We start from the raw sequence: 25,532 nt of genomic DNA, 5'->3' as shown, positions 1-25,532 counted from the left end.
GTAGAAAAATCTACCTAACCAGAGATGACAAACATGTTGAAAATCTGCCTAACCAGAGTTGCTAAAAATATTTCTTGGAAATGAAATCTTGACTTTGCAGCATCATTCATATTGGAACCACTTGATGTTAGTTTCCGGTTTTCATTTTCTGTTTTAACTTGCCTGGTACCAAATAGTATGAGTCATTAGCCATCCTCCCATAATGTTTATGGTATTTAGTAGTGTTTTCAAACAAACGTGGCATCAACGTAGTAAACATTTTAATAACTAGATGATACGAAAGCAGTTTCATGTAAGCCATCAGATGATCTACCTGCTTCAGGTATTCTGGTTACCACTCTTCTATTTGAAGTGTTCCAAAGACAATATATATTCTAAGAACTTGCATAGTAATTTCCCTTTGGAAGCTAATGGTGGTATTCTGGTTACCACTCTTCTATTTGAAGTGTTCCAAAGACAATAGTATATTCTAAGAACTTGCATAGTAATTTCCCTTTGGAAGCTAATGATGGGGATACCAGAGCTCATATGAAAGTATTCAAAGTAGGTTGAGGCACTGCCAGATTCTGTGTATATATTGCCACATTTGTTTTAAGCAAACAGAAGGTTTGTAATCAGGTTACAAGCTAACCAACAGATGACCTGTTTCTGTCTTTTGTTGTTATAAACCTGTACTGTCAGCTTAGATTTAGAAGTTAATCTCTCATAATGGATCAACAACTATATTTCTACCATAGATAGAATAGTGGGCTATCCCTATGATTTAGGGTGCTAAGCAAAGGTCAAATTCAGTATCTACTAAAAGACAACAAAAACCAAAAACTTTAATTCCAGTTAAGTAAGGTGAACACATTATCTCCCAGTTCTCCCTCTTCATTGATTTCCCTTTCAATATATTTTAGCTAAAAGATTTTATACTCTAAGGAAAACAGTGAGGCAACATAGTAAATCTGTATAAGATATTTTATTTGGAGATTGAGTTGAGAGGCTATTCATTTTTAGGCTGAGATAATAAGTAAAAGCCCCATTCATACAAGTGCCAACCTGAAGTAATAGTGGACTCCTGAGGGGCAGTGGGGGTGGTAGGGTCTGTCTGCTTTTCATTCCATTGCTAGAACCCCTGTCTGCACCTGCCACTTATTTACAAAGCATTGCCAGGCTCTGGATTTAGAGTGACTGAAACACAGATTCTGTCCTCTGGAGCTTAGGGGGCCTCTGTTGTAACCTGTTACCAAGTTTGGTTTTAGTAACATTGGCAATAGATTTTTGAAAAAGCTAACCAGCAATAAGAACATCCAGTGCTCACTATAATTTTTCAAAATAAAGACAACTTTCACCATTCAGAGTTTTGTGGTTTGCCTGTTGGAATGTTTGAGGAATACCACAAATCCCTACTTAATGACAAAGTCATAAAAATCACATCATGAATAGCATTTCTAATTTGTGCCCAACCACACACAAACACTAACGTATAATTATAGTTCAGATCATTCATATCAGACAACGGTCACACCAAGCCGGTCTTTCTTCACCACTAACTTTCAGAATAAAGCATACACATATTTTCCTTCTCTTGAAGACCACTAAAGCATATCCTTTGAGAGCACCTAGAGTGTTGCATAAGTCCTTTTTGCTTTTAAGATCAAAATAATCAAAATACAGGAGTCAGTTTTGCAAAAACAAGTTATAGTTTCAATTGCTCAGCGTTTAAAAGCAAAAAAGCAAACAAACAAAAAACCCAAACAACAAAAAACCTTTTCCATTGAGTAAGAAAAATCTATGGGCTCTGGGAGGAAGTTGGAGTCCTTAGTGGCTCAGGCTCAGGGTTATCAAGAATTGTCCTCTGGCTTGAGGGACAGTTTAGTCCTCTTAAAGAGTAGCACAGGACTTGGCTCCAACAAATCTCTATAAACTGAAGTCTGCTACACCCAGGCCCCGATGGCCCTTGGTTTTGTTCCTTCATCACGAGCCTTCTTCTCGGGTCACCCAGTCATTCATACCGCTTAAAGATCTCACAAATAGCAATTGGTGATATCTTCAACAATAACCTCATCTTGTGGGCCAACAGAGAAATCATGCACAGCGTTCCTTGAAGGTATTGACATGATGCAAATATCTTTATTCGTACAAATAACATTCAAGCATATCATTCAGTGTTGCAATAAGTTAAGACAAGCTCCTTTCAGAGATGCTGGGAAAGGCTGGCTTTTGCCTCCAAAACATTGCTCCCTAATTTTGGCTCCTCCTATACATTTCCACTAAAAGCCTTGCCCGGAGCAAGAAGGAAGCTTACCCCGCCCACCCCTCATTGCCCCTGGCTCCTGTTCCCCTTTCCAATGCTAGCAGTAGGGCAAGAGGGAGGTTTATTTTCAACGTGAAACTTAACTGTGTATTTAATTCCTTTTACCAAAGCCTGCATTAAGGCTAATGCATTAAAAACATACATACTCACAAACTGTTGAGATAGTGAGCATTGTTTTAAGCTATTTATCTCTGTCAAAAAAATATATATAGCCTGAAACCATCACTAAAGTAGCAGATTTTACTTTTTTTAATTTGAATTTTCCAAATTCTGTTGGTCTTACACTTCAAGTTTATTTGTGCCACATGTACATAAACTAACCTACTTTCTCAGTATTTTGCAATTTGTGAAAAAATAAAGCCTGTTGCAGGCATGAACAAAGTGGCAGGGAGGTTCTGGCCTGAGAGTCTGGAATCCTTTTGTGGTGGAGACTCCTAAACTGTTGGCAGGATTCACACTCCTTTTCTTCCTTTTAATAACAGACCCAATTCCCTCTCTACCTCTCTGTATTCACTGGCTACATGGCTGCCTAACTATCTTTAGCTAGCTGTGTCCACGTGACTCAGTTTTGGCCAATACAATGTAAGTGGAAGTTAAAGTGATGTGTATAACTGAAAAGGCTTGCCCTGGACTTCTTCGCCATCCTCTTCCTCACCTGGCTGGGGGGAATCAGTCCAAGGACAGAGTCAACTGACCCACCTGGAACTCTTTACCTTGTGGATCTGCTCACCTTTGAGCTGAATTTGAGAAAAACAAACTTCTACCCCTTGTTTTAGACTCCAGGGTTTTGTATCTTTTCCTTACAGCAGCTTGCTCTATACTTTAACCAGTACAGCAAGAAATGTATTATCTCCTGACAAACCCGACCAAGAATCTTCCCTTACCCACTAAATGACTTTGATTTATTAAGACAACTTAAAAGCCAAATTAATGGAATTAAGTAACATTTATTTTACATAAAACAATTTCCAGAGAATACATTTAAAAACCATCTAGATACTGATTTTTTAGCATTACAAAAAATTGAGAGGCACAATTGAAGTATTCAAATAAATTGTGAGGGGTGGAGGTGGGGATTATGCTCACTATCTATGTTGTTCCTTAGTTACTTAAAGGCTCTGCGTGCAAGAGTCTTTACATGAGGCAGTAGTGCACTTTCATTTAGTAGGAATAAATCACATAAAATATATACTTTTATACAGAAAGTGTTATTGTGTTGTCATTTTCAATTACTTATAAAAACTTCATTTGAATTGCACAAAAGTTCTCTTTAAAATTGATAACTCCCAGAAGACAGGGCTTAGAACTGTCTAAATAATTCATTACAAATAATTAGGTTTCCATTTATCCATAGATAAAAAAAACTATGAAGAATTACATTATTCAAGTGGGACATTTAAAATTTTTTTCATAGGAAAATAGGTTTACATGTTTGTCCCTAGTCAGCTAAATTCCCCACCCCTCAACTTTAAAACAGATCACAGGATGTCCAAAGTTTTAAATCAGAGTACCTATACCACAGTACAGTGTGGATATGTTTCCATTAATTCATTTTATGTCTCATTCTATTATAGTATCAAATTAGCAAAAAGGCACCTGGGTACATTCTTCAGAACAGTTTTGGTCATTTAAAAAAAAATCACACATTTATAAGCAGTGATTTCAATCATGTTTAAAAACAAAAATATTAAACAAATTCATTTCCTAATCCAGATGATACAGAATCCATGAAATTTCTGCAGGCACTTCACTTTCCATAGAATTTCTTGTTCAGCAGGTATATGAGAAGGTTTACATTCACTTTAACCTTATCAAACATTTTCATTACAGCTACTCCTTCATATTGCATCTGAAGTAAATCCTGAAATTGTAAAAAGCATCATTAAATCTCAACTTTGACATTTTGTGCATTTAAAAAACATATTAGAAGAATTTGTTGACAAAAGTCAGATTCAATTGACCTAATCACCTAGGTGGGGTCTAACTATGTTGCCCAGGTTGGTCTCAAACTCCTGGCTTAAGCTATCTTCCCACCTCAGCCTCCCGAGGAGCCAGGACTACAGGTGCATGCCATGGCACCAGGCCATAGATGGGGGTTCTAAAACTTAAGTGTACATCAGAATCATCTGGTGAAAAACATAGGCTAGTTAAAATAAAGGCTGCCTGGGCTCCTCCCACGGGAATTTCTTATTATGTAGCTCTCTGGTGGGGCCCATTAATTTGCATTTTAATAAATTCCCAAGTGATTGTGACTTAGATGAAAGAAAATAGTTTTTTAGAATTGATAAGGGCTGTATGAAAGAAAATGATCATTAAGTTAATGTCAGATATATAATTTCAATTTTTAATTGAAAATGTCGAAACACAAAATTCTGGCTAGATGCATATTCTTTAGAAAGCAGTGTTTTCTGGCTGGGTGTGGTGGCTCATTCCTGTAATACCAGCAGTTTGAGAGGCTGAGGCAGGTGGATCACTTGAGGTCAGGAGAGTGAGACCAGCCTGGCCAGCATGGCGAAACCCCATCTCTACTAAAAATACAAAAATTAGCTGGGCGTGGTGGTGCACACTTGTAATCCCAGCTACTCAGGAGGGTGAGGCAGGAAAATCACTTGAACAGAGTAGGCAGAGATTGCAGGAGCCAAGATTGCACTGCTGTACTCCAGCCTCGGTGACAGAGAAAGACTCTGTCTCAAAAAACCCGAAAAACAAAAACAAAAACAAAAACACAGAAAGCACTGTTTTCTAAAGTGAAGTGAGCAAGACATTCACTGGGGAGGCAAAAAGAATATTAGAACTCCTATTTCTATTTATTTTTTCTCATTTTTTGGATGTTTTTGGTATATATTTTATACAGCATGTTTTAGAGTACAATAGCAGAAGCATGTATACTTTACAAATAACTATGTATGAAGAGAAGTGCTCATACTATTTCCTGAGGAAGTGACCAAAGTTTGGAGACCATTGTACAAAGCGGTGGTCTGCACTTCTTGATCTAGGCTACTTCTGTTTCTGTACTGAGAACAAGCCCTCATTCTTAAGTCGAACTATCGTTCTGTTTTTCACTGCCAGCATATAAACAAAGGAAATCAACCCTCTTTTTAAAATAAGTAACTGGATCACACCAGCCATATGCATGAAACTAAGCTGTAACATTTCATAGTAACATAGGTACAGGAAGCCTTTCCCAATGGAAGATATAATTCCTGAGCTGTCCTGGCCCAATATCTAAGTCTTATTTTCTTGTTTCTAGCAAGGTCAACTGTAGAAGTTGGAGTCATCTTTGAGAGAACTTTGACTCTTGACAGCTTCCTCCTCCACTTCCTCAATTACCTCTCACTGCACTCAAGAAAACCCCTACATTATTCAGATATGCTTCTAGAACTAAAATTCTATAGGGAATTGAAGTCCTTTCATCAATAATACTTTTAGCTATTTAGAGTGTAGAGGAGATTCACTTTTCCTCTGGGAAATGCAACATCTGTTAAACAAAGTCTAGTGGAAAAGAATTAAACCAATAGAGTTAGATTGAAAAGGAATGGCATATGTAGGGGAAGTAGCTGGGTCCCCAAAGTAGGGAGCAGAGAAAACATGGCTGAACTCATGACTTGAAAAGCAGACTTTAGTTTTAGCTCTGCCATTTGCTATCTTAAGACCTTGCAACATGACATAACTTCTCTGAAGTTCTGTTTCCCTGTGTGTAAATTAGGGATAACACTGCCAATTTCACAAGGGTGCTACTGGGAATGAGATATGAGATTAAGGTATATGCAAACCCTTTGTAAGCTACTCTTGTCTTGCAGGATCAACTGGAATCCTATGAGACAGGCAGCGGACTAGAGTGATGAAGAACTTGGATCCCAGCTGCATTATCTTCCATAATTATCCCAGCTAATTATCTTCCATAATTAGCTCTCTGAACCTCAGTTCTTCAACTGGGAGAGGAAGAAGGCCCACCCTGCAGTCCCTGATAAATACCTGACATTATTTTTACAAGCAGAACATATATCACATAAGTCATATCCTCCTGTTACCTATATGGCCTATAATTATAGGATATAATTCTGTCCTACGGTTTTCTTTAGGAACTGAAGGGAGAATGGGCTGAAGATAACCAAGAGACATAGAGCTGTAATGTTAGAAGGGACTTTCTTTAGTCCTTTCAAACTTTGATCCTGTTCCTGGTCCTTTACTCACAGTAAGGACCTGGCCATCATATTTCTCTTTGGCAATTTACACATTCATGCAATTGACTGAAAGCTGCATATATAAATAGAAGTCTGCCTTTACATCTGACAGCTATCAAATGCAGAGCTGGCTCCGTGGGTATGCAATCTGTGCAGCTGCACAGGGTCCCATGCCCAGGGTTTTATTCTCTTGTCATATCCTAAAATCCTTAATAATTTTAAAAACAGGGTGCTGCATTTTTATTTTGCTCTGAGCCCTGCTAAGGATGTAGCCAGTTCTGAATATGCACTACTGATTTTAAAAACCCAAGACATATTGGTCACCTGCGTATAGCTAAGGATTAACATTTCACAATCCATTATGTGTATAAATGAACGGTATGAACAGCTAATCTTACTGTATACAGAATCCTTAACAAAGGAACAAGTGAAGCTTGGTTTTTGTACCAGTACTCAAAGGAAGTCTCATGGAATTATTGCTTTCTCTCTAAACACAATATAAGGTGTCTCCTGGTCACCTGTGACTCATTGGTCCAGTTGATATTGACTGGCCCTGGATAATTTCCTTCTTGGCAATCACATATGTCTTTTGCTATTTCTACAGAGAAATCACTAACCAAAGGGTATCACCACAAGCACCTTCTTTTCTCTTCCTGTATTTATGTTACACAAAGTAACTGAAGACCCTAATTAGCTAAATTATTAAATGGATACATTTAGTGACATTTAAAGTAAGTTAGAAAACAATACTGTTTACTTAATTATACTTTCAATAATTACATAACAGCTTTCATCTTATCTCCGAATTCTAATTTACTCCATTATCTCAATGTCCTTATCAAACCCATTCAGCTCCCGTTTTTCTTTTAAACTTACAAGGGCTGCCAGAAAAGAAGGGCTCTGGCACACACACTCATGATGGGGAGGTAATTCCAGTGCATGGAGCCCTGGGCTGCACAGACAGCGAGGCCAGAATTCACATCACTCTCAGGATCTTAGTGAGATGATTCATGTAAACATATACAAAATACCTGGAAACCATTTTGTAAGTAGTTTGGGGCCCAGGTAAGAAGATGTTATTTCCATTTAAAAAGTGTTACAACAAAAAAGAAAAATAAATTACTTCTTTAAATTGATTTTGTGCTAAGGATTAAGAAGTTGTGGGTAGATGAACATTTGTTTGCAGTGCCCTCTTTTTTTTTTTTTTTTGCACAGAAACTGGATTTCTCAGTTTTCATTTATGTGTATTTGGCTTAAATGTGGCTCTTATGATAAAATAACGATAATTTATATTGCAAACACCATTTTTCTATGTATAGATATCTGTTTTGCATAATGCCTTTCATTCCTGTGATCCCAAGCATTTGACAAATAGAGTTAATAAACTGACGTAAAAACTATTCTAGGGGCCAGGTGTGGTGGCTAATGCCTGTAATCCCAGCACTTTTGGAGGCTGAGGTAGGCAGATCACTTGAGCCCAGTAGTCTAAGACCAGCCTGGGCAACATGGTGAAACCCCATCTCTACAAAAAATACAGAAATTAGCCAGATGTGGTGGTGTGCACCTGTAGTACTAGCTACTCGAGAGGCTGAAGCAGGAGGATTGCTTGAGCCCAGGAGGTTGAGGCTGCAGTGAACCATGATTGTGCCACTGTATTCCAGCCTGGGCGACAGAGCAAGACCCTTTCTCAATGCCCCACCCCCACCCCCTCCCCCTACAAAAAAAGAAAAACCATTCTAGGAAAGAGGGAAAAATGAGATCATGAAAGTTCCAGTCCTGGGCATACATAGTCTTAGAAAGAAATGCAAGTTTCCAATAAAAGGAAAATTATAGCATTTATTTAATAGCTCTGAATACTTTTAAATTATATTCTTTTGTCTAAGCTTTAAACTGGAAACATGGCTTAGAGAAACTGACTGCTATGGTTTGCCAGCTAGAAGCATATTAATTTCCAATCATTTGAAAAGTCACAGCTTTTAAAAATCATCAACACTTAACAAATATTGGCAAATAAGGCTGGCACTGGTTTTCTGTTAAACTTTCTTGTTGTCATGAAGAGCGAGAGCCAGGGTAGCAATGTATGATCCACGTATAAAATTTCTCATCAATGTGCAGAAATTCCAGCAGCTTACCTGAATATTGAGTTGCACCTTTTCCATCTCAACACCAAGGAATTTTGATCTTACATCGAAAATGCCTACATCTTCAGTAGCTATGATATCAAATGTAACATTCTTAAACCTGTGAAGAAAGGAACATTCACACATGAAAAATTACAAATACAGATATGCTTAAAGCTGAAACAAACTAATGGAATCTCAAACAATCATTTTTAAATAATGGCTTGTTGAGAAAATCCTAAGGAAGTCACCAAAAACCTCACATCATCTTTCCCCCAATTCTGCTCTCCAAACACTAGGTTTCGTGGCTATTGTTGAGATCTGTAGCTCACAGAGTTCTGACATAGGTGCTTTATTACAAAAGAAATAGAAGATATGGTCCTTGCTCTTCAAGAGCATAAAACATAGTTGGAAATATGTGAGTCACAGAACATGAACATTATTGACCTATAGCCAATTGAGTATTTCAGATGATAACTTTTATAGAAACTTCAGGCCAGGCGCGGTCGCTCACGCCTGTAATCCCAGCACTTTCGGAGGCCGAGGTGGGGCGGATCACCTGGCCAACATGGTGAAACCCCATCTCTACTAAAAATACCAAAATTAACCAGGTGGTGGCATATGCCTGTAATCCCAGCTACTCGGGAGGCTGAGGCAGGAGAATCGCTTGAACCTGGGAGGTGGAGGTTGCAGTAAGCCAAGATCGCACCACTGCACTCCAGCCTGGGCAACAGAGTGAGACTCCATCTCAAGAAAAAAAGAAAGAAAAAAAAAAAAGAAACTTCAAAAGAGGAAGAAGCATTTTCTTCTGAGTTGGTGTTGTCAGGAGGTTTCATGGGATAAACAGAAGCCAGGCTTTGAAGGAAGGCAGGCGTTAAAGAAGAGGCAAATGCCAGTGAGTTTGGCTTCCCTTGAGATTTTAGGACAAGAAAGTGATGGGACACTGGGCTCATGACTCTTTTAAAAGGAGGCAGCACGTGGTGCCTGATGTGGGGCTGTAAACACACTGAATACACACACTCACAGAATGCTTTGGAAATGGCTCTGATCCAGGGGTTGGCACAGCATGTTTTAAATGAGAAAGGTGCTATTTTGTAATGGTAGATAATTCATCCATCGAGACCAAAAGACAGCCTTTTACTCTCATTGCTATGACTCAGTTCTGGAGGTTCACCAATCCAAACATATTGCACAAGCCACGGGAAAGACAACCACTGATCAACACTACGTATAACCGACAGCACCAGATGCTGAGGCCAAGGGAAGAGTAGCCATGACAATTTGTGTATTCTTCCCTTGTCACCCATCAGTAATCAAGGTTAAGCCTTGCTAGACCAAATGGAGCTCTCTCCAAGGCCACAAGAAATCAAATGGCATGCATGTTCTATGCAGATTCCAGGTCACACTTACTGGTTTGTTTGAAGATCATCTATATCTAGCAGGACACCTTTCTCATGCAGCTTTGCCGCAGTGTACTTCACTGGCTTCGCTCTCTTTGCTCCTTTGGGTTCTCCTTTTCCATCTAGTTTAATTGATCTCCGAGTATTTCTGACAAAATAAGAACAAACCATTTGTTGTTATGATGGCAAATGCAGAGGCTTCTGGTAGTGCAATTACCATACTCAGAGTGACATCGTTGTTCATACCTGGCCCTCAGAGTGCTGAATATACACCTTTTTATTTTGTGATAGTAGGTAATTTTGCCCATAGAGTGAAACTTCACTACTAAACTGTTTGAGGGGAAAGGGATTTCCCAAGTGACTGAAGTTTGCATTACAGACTAACATTTTTAATAAAACTTACACTCTATTTTCTCAAGTATATTGAACCAAGTGGCTATCTTTAGTCATTTCAGAAGTAGCTTTGGTGCAGTAACATGAACTGTGTATTCCTATATAATGATATTACTAGGACTGTTTTAATCTATTTAACAAACACTATGTGGCCAGAATTGTTCTAAGTGCCTTATAAATATTACCTCACATTTCCAAAATTAACATTTCCATAGTACTTTTAAATTCATAAATTCCTTTGCTATATACGATATCATGTAGCTCTCCTAATCATACTTGTGAGTCTGGTACTCTTTGTTTTTTGGGGGGGAGGCTTTTTTGTTTTGTTTTGAGATGGAGTCTTGCTCTGTTGCCCAGGCTGGAGTGCAGTGGCGTGATCTTGGCTCACTGCAACCTCTGCCTCCTGGGTTCAAGTGATTCTCCTGCCTCAACCTCCAGCTGGGATTACAGGCACATGCCGCCACATCTGGCTAATTTTTGTATTTTTAGAAGAGAAGGAGATTCGCCACGTCAGCCAAGCTGGTAAGCCTGGTACTCTTAATTTCACCTTAAAGATGAGAAAACTGAGGCTCAAAGTTCACTGAACTGGGCTCAAGATCACACATTATAAGAGAGAATCAGAACCCAAATCCAATTCGCCCGACTGTGGATCTTGTGTGAAATGCCTTAAAGTAAATCCCTAACAATCTCATTTCTACTGAAAGTAAGCTTGACCAACTTCTTCCTTGCATGTGTATGTACATATTCTTCTTTCCTTCCTATATTTAGTGTATATACACTATGCACTATATAATGTATGTGTTTATGTAATTGTAAATACATATGCACACTATATATAGTGTGTGTATATACATATTCAGTGTATTTTTTTGTGTGTATATATATATATAGAGAGAGAGAGAGAGAGAGCACGAGAGTGAGAGAGAGAGAGAAACAGAGAGAAGCCTGAAGCAAACGAACTAAAATTTAGGACTAGTGGGAGCCAAATCAATAAGGTTTAAATGTGGCTACATCCCTTTATCAAATATTCTGTGATTTCAGCAATCCAACTTCTGGGTGTTTACTCCAAGATGTGAAATCAGTTTGTCAAAGAGATGTCTGCGCTCCCATGTTCATTGCAGCGCTACTCACACGATAGCTAAGTTATGAAATCAACCTAAGAATCTACTAACAGATGAACAGGTACAGAAAATGTGGTATACACACACACAGAAGAATACTATTCAGCCCTAAAACAAAGAAAATCTGACATTTGGGGCAATGTGGACAGAATTAGAGGACATTATGTTAAGTGAAATAGGCCAGGCACAGAAAGGCAAATACCACATGTTCTCACTTATATGTGGAATCTAAAAAAGTTGAACTCATAGAAGCAGAATAGAATGGTGGTTTCAGAGGCTGGAGGGTGGGGGAAATGGGGAGATGATGGTCAAAGGATATGAAATCTTAGGAGGAATCAGTTTTTTTTGAAATCTATTGCACAGTGTGGTGAATATGGCTAATAATAGTGTATTGTACATTTAAAAACTGCTAGGAGTAAATTTCAAGTGTTCTCATCACAAAAACTAAGTATTTGAGGTGAAGCATATATGAATTAATTATTTCATATTGTAATAATAAATGATAACATCACCTTGTACCCCAGGAATACATAAAATTATAGTCAATTTGCAATACAATTTAAAAGATCTATGATTAATGCAATAGATTTTTCCATACAGCACCATTTCCTCCTGCCAATTTGATGACAAGGATTATATAAAAATATTGTATTACATATTTAAATGGGTAATTAAAATTTAACTAGCATTGATCATAGTCTGGTGATAAGAATAATTACTAAGCAAAGGATATTCATTAAAAATGGCTATACTGTATATAAAAACCTATAATACTTATGCTAATGGATAATAGACAGCTGCCAAACTTTGCCAGTTGTGTCAATAATTTTTTAAAACCATGAAGCAATTTCAAAACATTCAGCTGCTCTGTGCAATTAGCAAACACCTGGCATTATCTAATATTATCAATTATATAAAATACATTCCGAAAACAAGAGATTTTAAAAATAATAGTATTTTTAAAAATCTTTGGCTAAAAAAGACAAAAGGAATAATGAAAGTGATTCCCTAACTTACTAATGCTATTTGCTCAATATACAACAGGTAAGCCACTTTAATTCTAGTGCTGGTGGGGAATTGAAAAGCTTCCACTTACTCCTGACTTCTCAGTTCACAGTGGCAAATAATAAAACTGAGACTCTAGTTTTCGGCTAGAAGACGGAGCAAAAAGTTTTCTTCCATACCCAACCCAACTGCCTAGAAATGCACAATCGACATCTCATAGAAATCATGACATTACAAATGAACATGACATGATTTTAACTTACTTTCTTTTTAAGTTGTCTAAACAAGTCTTTATGTAAGTGTCATAATAATTGATTTGCTCTTCATAAAATGCTGCCTTCTTGTTAAGTGCATTCAGGGTCTGCTGAAGTTTTGCCAGTTCAGCTTTTCGAAGCTTACGATAGATTCTTTGATTTCGAATATCCTAAAACAACAAGTAAGGGGTATCATATTTAAGCAGAAGTTTGCTTTATGATATTGCCAGTTTGGGACAAGAAGAATATCAAGCAGTAGTAAGTCGCTATTTGTAACTTGACTTGTAGCTTATCTCAGGCACCTTATTTTACTCTCAACACCACAGGGTTCCCATCCCTTTTTACTTCAGAACTGGAAAGTGCACATATTTCACTTTAAGAGACTTGTTAACATTAATTTTTCTCTTGATGTAAAGGCAAAGAAGTTATTTTAGAATAACCACACATTTAGTTTAAGGAAAAACTGCATTTTAAAAGGGGCACAAAGTAGCAGAAATGCAATTTCTTCAGACTTTTTTTTTTAGACGTAGTCTTGCTCTGTCACCCAGGCTGCAGTGCAGTGGCCTGATCTCTGCAACCTTTACCTCCAGGTTCAAGCAATTCTCCTGCCTCAGCCTCCTGAGTAGCTGGGGCTGCAGGCCTGTGCCAATATGCCTGGCTAATTTTTGTATTTTTAGTAGTTACAGGGTTTCACCATGTTGGTCAGGCTGGTCTTGAACTCCTGACCTCAAGTGATCTGCCCGCCTCGGCCTCCCAAAGTGCTGGGATTATAGGCATGAGACATTGTGCCCGGCCTCTTCAGACTATTTTGAATATTCCTTTTTGAATAGTACTTTAAACTAAAAAGGTTTACATTTAATTGTTAAATTCATTTTTAAAATAAGAAAAGAACAAACTTTTTCATCTGACAAATATTTCTCAAGGTTTGAAAAAACAACACTGGGCTGTCAAGACTGAGTGAAAAGATTCAACATTGATAACTATTACTTGGATTTAAATAGAATTCCTAGAACATTAAGTTGCATAAGCTGCTTATAGCTTACAAGAGCTGTGCTAAATTTAAACTTGCAGATATAAGTTTTTTTTGTAATTCTAATTGGTAAGTTATGAAAATGTTTGACTTAAGAAAATGGTGCCTGTTTAATATTGTTTTCTTTTGTAAACAAGTTAAAAACCATTCCCCTAGGAATTCAAAGAAATACCTACATACACATACACTCCCCCACAACTTCCCCATGCCCTTAGTAAAAATTCTTCATTAAATAGAATATTCTTCATTAAATAGAATTCTTCATTAAGTAGAAATTCTTCATATAATAGAATATTCATTAAATAGAATATCATGTCTTCATGATAGGCTTTTTCTTTTTTAAAGCAAAAGCATATATTTATCTACCCCATACTCCCAAATGGAAATATTTCTACCCCAAAACTAAAGAAAGAAATGCTATTTCCCTTGAGTCACTTGGGTTAGAAGGAATAAGCCTACTGCCAGAATTGAACATAACTTTCTATCAAAGAACAAAGCTGAGCGCATTTCCCTTCCAGAAGGTGAGAATTTTTTTTTTTTTTCTGGTCATTTAACTGCCTTTAACCTCTAGATCCATATTAATTTGCATGTTTGAATAAAAAGGATGAAACATCCTTCTAATCCAAATATATACTTCCTTATCCTTGACAAACAGATCTCAGCCACTTCCTGTGATGTTTCACTGCACTAAGTTGAGATCCTTTGCTCAGGAAGTTTCTCAAGTGTAAAAATATTGGATAAGAAAACAGAAACTAATCTTCAAGTCTGAACTGCATTTAGGTTAAATTGCTTAAAAACAAATGATCAGGGACACAGAGTTCCATCTCAGTGGCAGGTTCTAAGAGCAACTGAGCTATATGACAACTAACATCTCAGGAGAAAACTCTTCCAATAGTGTTATTTTTAAAACTTTAAAGGTATAGACCAAACTTGTCAAGTACATTTTTTAGTATTTATTTCTGGTCTGTTTCAACTCTCCTAATGACGTGAAAGTGTTGTGATTGTTTTCTCTTAAAAGTCATCAACTGCTTGGGAGGCCCGGGTGGATCACCGGGTCAGGATTTCGAGACCAGCTTGGCCAGCATGGTGAAACCCCGTCTCTACTAAAAATACAAAAATTAGCTAGGCGTGGTGGTGCGCGCCTGTAGTCCCAGCTACTCAGGAGGCTGAGGCAGGACAATTGTTTGAACCTGGCAGGCGGAGGTTGCAGAGAGTCGAGATTGCGCCACCGCACTCCAGCCTGGGCAACAGAATGAGGCTCCAACTCAAAAACAAAAACAAACAAACAAAAAAAGTCATCAACTGCTTTGAAACCTTGAAAAATCTGTAGCATTGAAGAGGGCAGTAACCACAGTATATGCAACCATGAATCCCTAATGCCACCTCACAGAGTGCCCAGCACTTGACTGGTGATTAGCAAATGTCTGCTAAGTGAAGAAGAAAGAATACTGTTTCCAAAAACCTTGGCAATCTCATTGAGAATGTCTTGGTATTTATTTTCGGATGACACGTGTCCTGCCTGTTCCAACGTCCGAAGATTCCTCTGGATTTTCCTCTTCTTCTGCTCAAGAGGCAGCTGTGCATCTTCAATCATAGACTGGCTATGCTTCATTTCTTCTGGAGTCCTGGAATCTATCATTGCACGGCTCACCATGTCCGTAGCATGGTCTACCTCCTGAAAAGAGAATATCAAGATGCTGATTTTTCTCCGATCCCCTAATTTCACAGTTCATAAGCTACACAATGCAAGTTAATGTCAAAATGAAAGTAGTCCTGCAGCCAAAGTTCAGAGACTAGAACCAGAACATGTTCCTCCTGAGTTTTGAAGTAGGTCTTTGAAAGGAATTACTTCATCTTTTCGATAGCAAGCCTTATTTGGGAAAAATTCTCAATAGCTACTTTATTGCCAAGGCAACAAATCACTATAGTAATGGACATATTTTAATGGATAACTGCTACTTTGTTCCCCAGATGGAAGGATTTCGATTCCTGGATAGGCTAGCTGAGGAAACTAAAACTAGATTACCTATTGAAATGTGGCTATGAGAACCCTGAATGTTCAGAACCCAGCTAAACTCTCACACATCAGCCATGTTTATGGAGAGTCCTAAACTAAACCAACAGTAAGGCAGTCAGAGAGCTTTACTCTTATAAGGGAATCACAAACCAGCAACTCTGAAAAACTTGCAAAGTTTCTTTGAGCCAAAGGGAATAAGAATATTCTAGCACATTATAAATTCCCAAACGATGAGTAAATGAATGAATGAATGAATGAATACTCTTTGGATAGTCTGTTCAAGGAAACAGTAACAAAAAGAGACTATTGGTCTTCCCATTTCATCGTACTAGACAATTGACTGACCCAATAGATGAAGTCTAAGGAAACGACTATTAGTTAGGCACAGTAATCTTAGACACAGGACAGGCAGGTCAACATTATTGACACAGGAACATTATTACCAAGTTAGCAGTAAATAACAAAAGCAGCAGCCAACATCATTGCGCACTTAATGTGCGCCAGATACGGATGTACCCACTTAACATGTTTAACTCACTTAATCCTGCCTGTGAGCTGGGTACTATTATTATACCCATTTTACAGTTGAGGAAACTGGGGCACAGCAATGCTTCTTAAGTGCGCAGAGTTACACACCTAGGAGGTGCAGAGGTATAGTTGATCTCAGAAGTCTGTGTTCTTAGTCACTTATTCATGACACATTAAGGGGAAAATGAAAAATAGTAAGGAGTAAAAGTCTTTCATACTAACCCAGTATAATATTTTACCCACATTGTTTAAAACATATTCACATATTAACAAACATGTGATTTGAAGTTTTGTTTTACATTTTTTATTAAAAATTTTTAAAAATTAGAGATGGGGGGTCTCACTGTGTTGTCCAGGCTGGTGTTGAACTCCTGGGCTCAAGTGATCTACACGCCTCAGTCTTCCAAAGTACTGGGATTACAGACATGAGCTACCATGCCCAGCCTTTTGTATTTTTTAAATTAAAAACTATTACAAGGATTCCTTGGCAATCAATTAAATTAAGAATGATCCAGGAAAATTATGTGTAGCTCTGCTAAGAAATAGTTAATTAAATAATTAACTTTTGTTTAGGGAGCGGCAATTATTGGTACTAAAATAACAACCTTGAATTTATTTTAGAATGAACAATGACGTATTTTCAAAGATGTTAATAAAAAGCTAAATGCAAGACTTGTGAAACCTCACTTACGCTAGCATAATGATGCTTTGACTCAGTGGACTCAACATTTGCTTCTGAAGCATTTGGAAAACATCTTCAACATGTGAGATGCTTATTTGTTTCAAGTTAGTAAATACATAAAATGTGAAAGGTATTTTTCAATATCCTGTCAGCTAGAACTCTTTCAACTGACTTATTTGCCCATTATGATGAACATTTCCAGGCTTTGAAAAACCCAGAACTATCATCCTAGGTTAAGACAAAAGTATATTCGGCATGAATTTGGTGCTGTATTTTCTATTTCATTCCCATTGATACTTCATACAGGTTTATATATGGCTGAACTCAGTCCACTACAGTAATAGATAAAATTCCTTACTTCCGGACCATGTCAGATACAGTGTCTCTGAGATAATAAACATTTGGCATAAAGATTTATGAAGAAAATCAACTCCTGTCTATTATTATTTTACACTTAAAGCCAAATTACCTGTTGCGCAGTTGCTGGTGTCTCTAAGATTTCTGTCAATGTGTTCCCTGGCTGGTTCCGGATCACATCAATTATCAGCTTCTTGGTCCTTAACAAAACAGAGAGACAGACTTTCAGACTGTAGTCCTTATGCACAAAAATCTGCTTCTCCTAAGAGAGTGCACAAACACATACAATACTGAAGCTTCAAAGGTAATACCTTACAATAAAACATTCTTGCAGATATTCACCAGGTCTGCTGTAAGGCTCCTGAAAGTTTATGAATGCTTGATAATCAAAGTCTGGGCTTTCTGTGCTTGATGTCAGTAACATGGGTACAAGTGTATCACAAGATTTCTTCTGTAAATACTTTTCCTTCTTTTTTAGACGGAGACTACTTTTTGACGGGCAGGAGGAGCAAGTGCTGCTGATATGGCCTGCTACTGCAGAGTGCAGGAATGATATCTAATATTCTCCTTTCCTGACTTTAATAGCACCTAGACTTCTGGGCTGGCTTAATACCTCATAAGCCTTTAGGAGCCAGACCAACTGTTACCTTTCCTGCTATCAGAAAGCTATTAAAGAGTCTGAAGACCAGTGGGAGCAAACATTCAGTGTGGGCTGTGGAGGCTTGGTCTGTCAGCTGACATAGCAGCGAGGAGGATGGTGTTCAAGGGCCTGAGCAACTAACAAATAGGGTTAGGTCCTCACCTTCAGGTGGAAGAGAATAGAAGAGCTTCTCAGTAGAAAGTAAAGAGCTGGAAAATTCTTCTGGAAGTACGAAAACCATATGTTCTCTCATAGGTGTTCTTTATGGCAATTGGCCACCTCTTCCTAGTGAGGCATCATGTTATGTAATTACGTACAAAGGTTTTAACAAAAGCTAAAGGGTCAAATCTGCTCACTTTTACATAAGGTGGAAACAGTATTACTGGAAAAGGCTTTCCTTCTAAAAAGAAAAAATAGGGCCAGGCGAGGTGGCTAACTCCTGTAATCCCAGCATTTTGGGAGGCCGAGGTGGGCGGATCACCTGACGTCAGAAGTTCCAGACCACCCTGGCCCACATGGCGAAACCCCATCCCTACTAAGAATACAAAAATTAGCTGGGCATGGTGGCGTGTGCCTGTAATTCCAGCTGCTCAGGAGGCCTAGGTGTGAGAATTGCTTAAACCCGGGAGGCAGAGGTTGCAGTAAGCTGAAATCGTGCCACTGCACTCCAGCCTAGGTGACAGAGTGAGATACCATCTCAGATAGATATCTAGATATCTAGATAGACAGATAGATAGATAGATAGAAAGAAAGAAAAAGGAAGAAGAAAAGGAAACACAGACAAAAGTTTGTTTAAATTATACATACACTGGTCTAATCGACGTCTGAAGTTTCACTTTTACTGTAGTCCCATTATTGCATTTAACTTTAGTTATTTCAGAGTCATTACATGGTATCATTGAATGACTAATTTTTCTTCCTAAACTCTAGCAGGAAATGTTCATGTAGCATGAAATTTAGAAATGAGAAGAAAATTTTCACATTTTGAAAGATATGGGCAACTACTCCCAAATGACAGAGAAAATCCTCCAAGTTAATTACAAATATATTACTTTTGAAAATAGGATAAAATCCAATAAGCCATCTGTAAACATCATTTTTCTCGTTTCCTATTTATCAGAAATCTGTGTGAAAAGAACAATCACAATGTGTCTTCCTTGCCTCCCTTCCCCCTAGCCTTTGGAGAACCATTTCCTCTGGCCCCATGACCCTTTGCTGCTGGGGATTTACAGGCTGTCTGGGAATGCACAGCTAAATACTCCATGGAGAGTCAAAGGTGGGCCCACAGCTAATTACAGCCACGTGGGGGATGGCATGTTTCCTAAAGCGGCTGTGGCTGAGAAAGCCATGTATCCTTTCCTTCCTACACACCACCTTCCTCCAGCCATCATCATCAATGTATTAAACAGGAACACTGAGTTAAAAATAAAAGCGTTGGATGATTTAAAAAATGTCAATATAGTAACTTTCTTATTTGAAATAGTATTCTCAGAACTAATTGTGATATACAGTTTCTAGGGAACTTCTAGTTCTTTAGAGAAGCTGTGCAATGACCAAATGACTGGAGTCAATAAAACGTGCCCCACCAAAGACAAAGAATGTTTATTTGCTCAAGAGTTGCTGGAGGACAAACTGCTCACACAGCCTGTTTCCCTTGGACTTCTACTGTACATCAGGCCTGTGGAATTCATTACCAAAGTTCTACCTCAGACATAAGTAACCATCCAGTCCCATGACAGGGATCCCACCTCCCTCCCACTACAGTGTGTCTAGTGCTTAAGGACGATGGGGACGGACAGATTTAAAGCCAAATCTGTCTTGGCTTGGACTCTTGTTGCATATTAGCCATGTGGATTTGTGCAAGTTATATAATCCTTGTAGGTTTTGTTTTTTCATTTATAAAACAGGAATCTCTCAGGACTGATGCAAGGATTGGAAGAAAAGATCTAAAGCCTTCTGTGAGGTCTGGCACATGGTAAGCACTCACATGGTCGTTAAAGCTGTGCTGCCCATGATGGCCGCCACTGGCCACAGGTGGCACTTGAGCACTTGAGACATGGCTAGTACAAACTGAGATGTGCTGTGTGAAACACACACTGGATTTTGAAGATGTTGTATAAAGCAAATAATGTACAATATTTCATCAATTTTTTACATTTATTACATATTTAAATATTTTTGGATATATTGGGTTAAATAAAATATATTATTAGAATTAATTTCATCTTTTTTTTTTAAATGAGGCTTCTAGAAAACTTAAAATTACGTGTGACTCATATTAAATTTCTTTTGAGGAGTACAATATTGGCACATTCCATTCTCAAACAGGAGCTCACTCTGAGAGGCCTGCCTTCCAGGGCCACCCAGTCATGAAACCTTGTTAGTCTTAGGACTGTGGCCCTGAGGGAGACCTTTGAAAAACAATCCAGTCCCTGATTGTACAAATGTGGCAACTAAGACCTAAGAGACTAGAGCTCCAGGAAACAAGTCCAATTCCCTTTCCAAATCAGCAGCTCCTGAAAAACCTATAGAGAAATGCCAAGACTGTGTCCCTCTATCCCCTCTTCCACCATCTTTCCTTTTCCAAGTGAAACCACTCAGTCCCTTAAAGCTCCTCACAATGGCATCTGCAGAGAGCTCACAGTCCTGCTCACATTCCAGTTGCCAATGACCTTAATATGCATCCCCCTTCCCACCCCAGTCCAAATATAACATTCTGGATATGGTCTGACCAGCATAAATCAACTGCTTAGAGTACTGGCACCAGGGCTCTTCAAATATGTAAGATAGGTTGATCCAAACCATGGGTCTTGCTCTCCCTGAATGAGGAGGTATCTAATTTTGAAAAAGAATTAAGAAAAAAAGAGAAAGAAATACACCAGGGAGTTTATTCATCATAGCTGTGCTCAAACCCCACTGTAGATAAATGAGCCCATATGGCACTTGCAAGCTGGTGTGGCCCCTTGGGTTTGGCCACTCCATTCATATGGCATCTATTATTACCAGTAGCATTCCTGAAGCTCCCCCCTCTGTCATCTGCTTATACTGTGCCCAACGTTGAAAAGGAATCAGTGTTTGTGGAAACTAAGGAATATTTTCAATATTTAAAATCCTAACAAGATAATTTACATTATTAGCTCCAGACCTCAAATATCACCTTAGCCATTTAGTGCTCCTGCTAGTTTGGACCAAAAAACAAGGAAATCTTTCAGCTGGGATCATGGAACCTAAACGTAATCATGTGATAGGAAATTCTTAAGAGATGACAATTTAAGCACTCAAGCAGCTAAGTATGATTAAAAACCACAAATATTGCCTTCTACTTAAACGCACATACTTTTGTGGGAAACTAAGCTTAATTAAGGCCATAAGGATCACATATTTTTAGTTGAATCATAAGTTATAATGAAAGGTTGACAACTGCATAGTTTTATATAATTTATATGGTATTAATTATAATTTCATGTGATCATCATAGCCCTTCCTTTCCCCTCTCCTCTATATTATGGAGGAGAAAACTGATGGCAAGGCAACTTGCTGAGTTCCATGGTTAAGCGATAGATTAAGGCTATAACCCTATGTCATCCTAAGACTCCTTGACTAGGTTTTTAGGATTCCTCGACCAGGCTTTTTTTTTTTTTTTAATATCCCTGTGCTTGGTAGTGTTAGAAAAATAGCAATAGCCCAAACTGAGGTTCTCTATTCTATAAACATACACAAAGGAAAAAGAAATAAACGTTTCTTCCTACTCCGATATGTGCCCTTTGTCCCTCCTCTTTGGCGTGGAAAGATGCTCCAGCCTCCGTTACTCAGTAACTGCTCAGCTAATAATTCTCATTATTTATTCTAAGATTCCTAAGAATGCAAAGAACAATGACCTTGCCCTCGACAAGTTGTAAAACTTTATGATCAAGAGTGTAGGCCCTGGAGGATTTAAAATCATGTGGGTTTGAATCTCTGTTCCACTTAGTAACTGTGTTACCCAGAAAAAGGTTTATACCTGTTCTGTGCCTAGTTTCCTCATCTGTAGAATACTGATAATAACCTCCACTCTCTTGGGGTTGCTGAGAATATTACATACATATTTCATACGTGTTTATTTTAATATATATACGCACATGTTATTCTCTTTCTCTCTTTACAGATTGTGGGTCCCTTTTCCAAAATGCTTGGGCCCAAAAGTGTTTCAGATTTTTTATCTTTTCAGATTTTGGAATATTTGCATTATATACTTACTGCTTCAGCATCCTAAATCCGAAAATTTAAAATGCTTCAAAGAGCATTTCCTTTGACCACTGTCAGCTCTCAAAAGGTTTGGAATTCTGGAACACTTTGCATTTGCACAGTATATAAAAACTGTCCCTGGGCCATGGTAAGCACTACATAGGTGTTTGCTATTATCATCATCTTCATCTTCATCTAATGAGTAAGAATTATGAGACTAGCATGGAATTAAATTTATAAACATAATGATTAACAATGCCTCAAATTCTGCTACTATGGGGGCCTCCATGAAGATGAGTTACTCATGACTGGAAAACTAGTGACATTGTAATTAAACATAAGGGCATTTCTGAAAGTTAAGAACACAATCTGTTTCACAAAAAAGTAGAATAGTTTTTTGATAGAGAAAAGCTAGGTATTTTCACATCCCAATTGCTCTGCATTTCATGTCTGTCCACTTCATAACTTATAAAAGTCATTGTCTGATTTTAGTTAAATTTGGTTCTCTAATGAATCTCAAGAACTATATCTTATGCTTGAGTTACAAATTCGGTTTATTAGCTCGGAAAAAAGTCATCCTCATGAGAGTGTTCAAATCAATATTTTAAAGGAGTGGTCCCCAACCTTTTTGGCACCAGGGACAGGTTTTGTGGAAGACAATTTTTCCATGGACGGGGTGGGGGATGGTTTCGGGTTGATTCAAGTGCATTACATTTATTGTGCACTTTATTTCTATTATTATTGCATTGTAATATATAATGAAATAATTATACAACTCACCATAATACAGAATAAGTGGATGCCCTGAGCTTGTTTTCCTGCAACTGGACAGTCCCATCTGTGGGTGATGGGAGACAGTGACAGATCATCAGGCATTAGATTCTCATAAGGAGTATGCAACCTAGATCCCTTGCATGTGCAGCTCACGATAGGGTTCGCACTCCTATGAGAATCTACTGCTGCCACTGATCTGACAGGAGGCGGAGCTCAGGTGTTAATGCCAGCGATGGGGAGCAGCTGTAAATACAGATGAAGCTTCACTTGCTCCCCTCCTGCTGTGTGGCCTGGTTCCTAACAGGCCATGGACTGATACTGGTACTTTTAGACTTCAGTTTCCTTGCCTTAAAGAAAAAGACTCAGTTTTCAGGTTCCCTGTCAATGCTGCACTTTGTAATTATCTGTTAGTATCAAGATTTTTTCAAATATGTACTTTAAAGGAAATATATTTAGAAGCAGGGCTTGGCTAAAATCATAGAACTAATTTTATTGAACCTTTTGGGCAATATCCAAATTTCACTTTCAGGAATGGCTAACCAGTCAGTGTTGATTTCAAATTGTTACCTACATTGATCACTGGGCTGCTTAGTAAAGTGGCTGGCCAACAGTAAGATCTCACAGTATGCCAAGAGGAAGGCCTTTGAGCATAAAAGACTTAGGGCCTCTATTAAAACACTGGCCTCAAGCCTTTTTTACATAAATGGAAAAGTTGATCCTAAAATTCACATATAACTGCAAGAGACCTATTCAACTGCAAGACTAAAACAATCTTGAAAAAGAAGAAAGAAGTTGGAGGACTTCCGTATTTCGAAACTCACTACAAAGCTACAGTGATCAATATGGTGTGGCACTAGTACAAGGATAGACATATAAATGAATGGAGTAGAATTGAAAATCCAGAAATAAAGCCATACATGTATCGTCAATTAGTTTTTGACAAGGGTGCCTAGACCATTCTATGGAGAAAGAATAGTCTGTTTAACTAATAGTGCTAGGACAACTGGACATCCACATGCAAAAGAATGAAGGTGGGGCCAGGAGCAGTGGCTCACGCCTGTAATCCCAGCACTTTGGGAGGCTGCGGTGGGCGGATCACGAGGTCAGGAGATGGAGACCATCCTGGCTGACACGGTGAAACCCCGTCTCTACTAAAAACACAAAAAATTAGCTGGGCATGGTGGCAGACACCTGTAGTCCCAGCTACTTGGGAGGCTGAGGCAGAAGAATGGCAATGAACCCAGGAGGCAGAGCTTGCAGTGACCTGAGATCATGCCACTGCACTCCAGCCTGGGCGACAGAGTGAGACTCTGTCTCAAACAAAACACAACAACAATAACAACAAAAAAAGAATGAAGGTGGACACCTGTCTCACACCACACACAAAAATTAACTCAAAAAGGGTTAATATACCTAACTGTAAAAGCTAAAACTATAGAACCTTTAGAAGAAAACATTGGGGTAAATCTCACAAGTAACAACAACAACAACAACAACAACAACAAAAACAGATAAACTGGACTTCATCAAAATTAAAAAAAAAAAACATTTGTGCAGAAAAGGACATTATGAAGAGAGTAAAAAGACAACCCACAGAAGGGGCAAAAATATTTGCAAATCATATATCTGATAAGGGTCCAGTGTCCAGAATATATAAACAACTCTTACAACTGAGGAACAAAACCACAAACAACCTAATTTTAAAATGGACAAAGGACTTAAATAGACATTTCTCCAAAAAGAATACATAAATACACAAGTGGATGACAAACATACGGAAGGATCCTCAACATTATTGGTCATTGGAAAAGTACAAACCAAAACCACAGTGAGATACGACTTCATATCTTCAGGCAAAAGTTCAAAGACATAGAGTGCAGACTAGTAGTTGCTAGGGGCTGGGCAGCAGCGGGGAATGGGGAACGACTACTTAATGGGTACAGGGTTCACATCTGATAAAAATGTTCTGGAACTAGACAACAGTGATGGTTGCACACTGAGAATGTACTAAATGCATGTACACTTTAAAATGGCTGAAATGGTAAGTTTTATGTGTAGTTTACCACAATAAAAAATAAACCCACTGCTGGCTCTACATAGTGTGGTGATTAAAGAAGTGGATAGTGTTTGTTTCCAACACACACTGGGGGGATGGGGGAGAGCCACACAAGGGCAGAGGCTGGGTAATGGGTAAGGCAAACAGGACAATGTCCCAGGTTTCCCAGGCTAAGACACATTGCTTCCAGACAGGCCTGCCTTTCATGGTTTTATCTGTAAATGTGATTTCCTAGAATTTGCGGAATCATGGAGACTCATGTTCAGGAATAAGTATAAATATATATGATATTCAGATTATCTGATACTTTGAACTACTCAAATTGTGAGTCTCAGATATCATGCAGACATTTGAGTTGACTGGACTTAGAAAATGATGTTCAAATAGCAGACAAAACTAATTAAGAAAAAATTTCTTCCCGCTACTTCTAAAGGACAAAGCTTAT

General features: G+C 38.3%; 1 protein-coding gene across 4 annotated transcripts in view; it reads right to left on the bottom strand.

Annotated features, from left to right (window-relative positions):
• Window positions 1–3,229: 3,229 nt before the first annotated feature.
• The window catches only part of IQGAP2 (IQ motif containing GTPase activating protein 2), a 301,456-nt gene continuing 279,153 nt past the window's right edge, over window positions 3,230–25,532 (bottom strand). For all 4 annotated transcript variants that reach the window (XM_054487835.2, XM_063664918.1, XM_054487837.2 and 1 more), the window contains 6 exons: window positions 17,506–17,593; window positions 15,272–15,484; window positions 12,789–12,949; window positions 10,017–10,154; window positions 8,619–8,727; window positions 3,230–4,163 (listed from right to left, as the gene is read on the bottom strand). In XM_054487835.2, the coding sequence (XP_054343810.1) occupies window positions 4,050–4,163; window positions 8,619–8,727; window positions 10,017–10,154; window positions 12,789–12,949; window positions 15,272–15,484; window positions 17,506–17,593 (823 nt within the window). In that variant the 3' untranslated portion in view covers window positions 3,230–4,049. The remainder of the gene's footprint in view (window positions 4,164–8,618; window positions 8,728–10,016; window positions 10,155–12,788; window positions 12,950–15,271; window positions 15,485–17,505; window positions 17,594–25,532) is intronic.

Source organism: Pongo pygmaeus, chromosome 4 (genome assembly GCF_028885625.2).
Source record: "Pongo pygmaeus isolate AG05252 chromosome 4, NHGRI_mPonPyg2-v2.0_pri, whole genome shotgun sequence".
Taxonomy (NCBI): domain Eukaryota; kingdom Metazoa; phylum Chordata; class Mammalia; order Primates; family Hominidae; genus Pongo; species Pongo pygmaeus.
The sequence above is the reverse complement of the archived record's forward strand: the minus strand, read 5'-3'. Positions and strand labels throughout refer to the sequence as shown.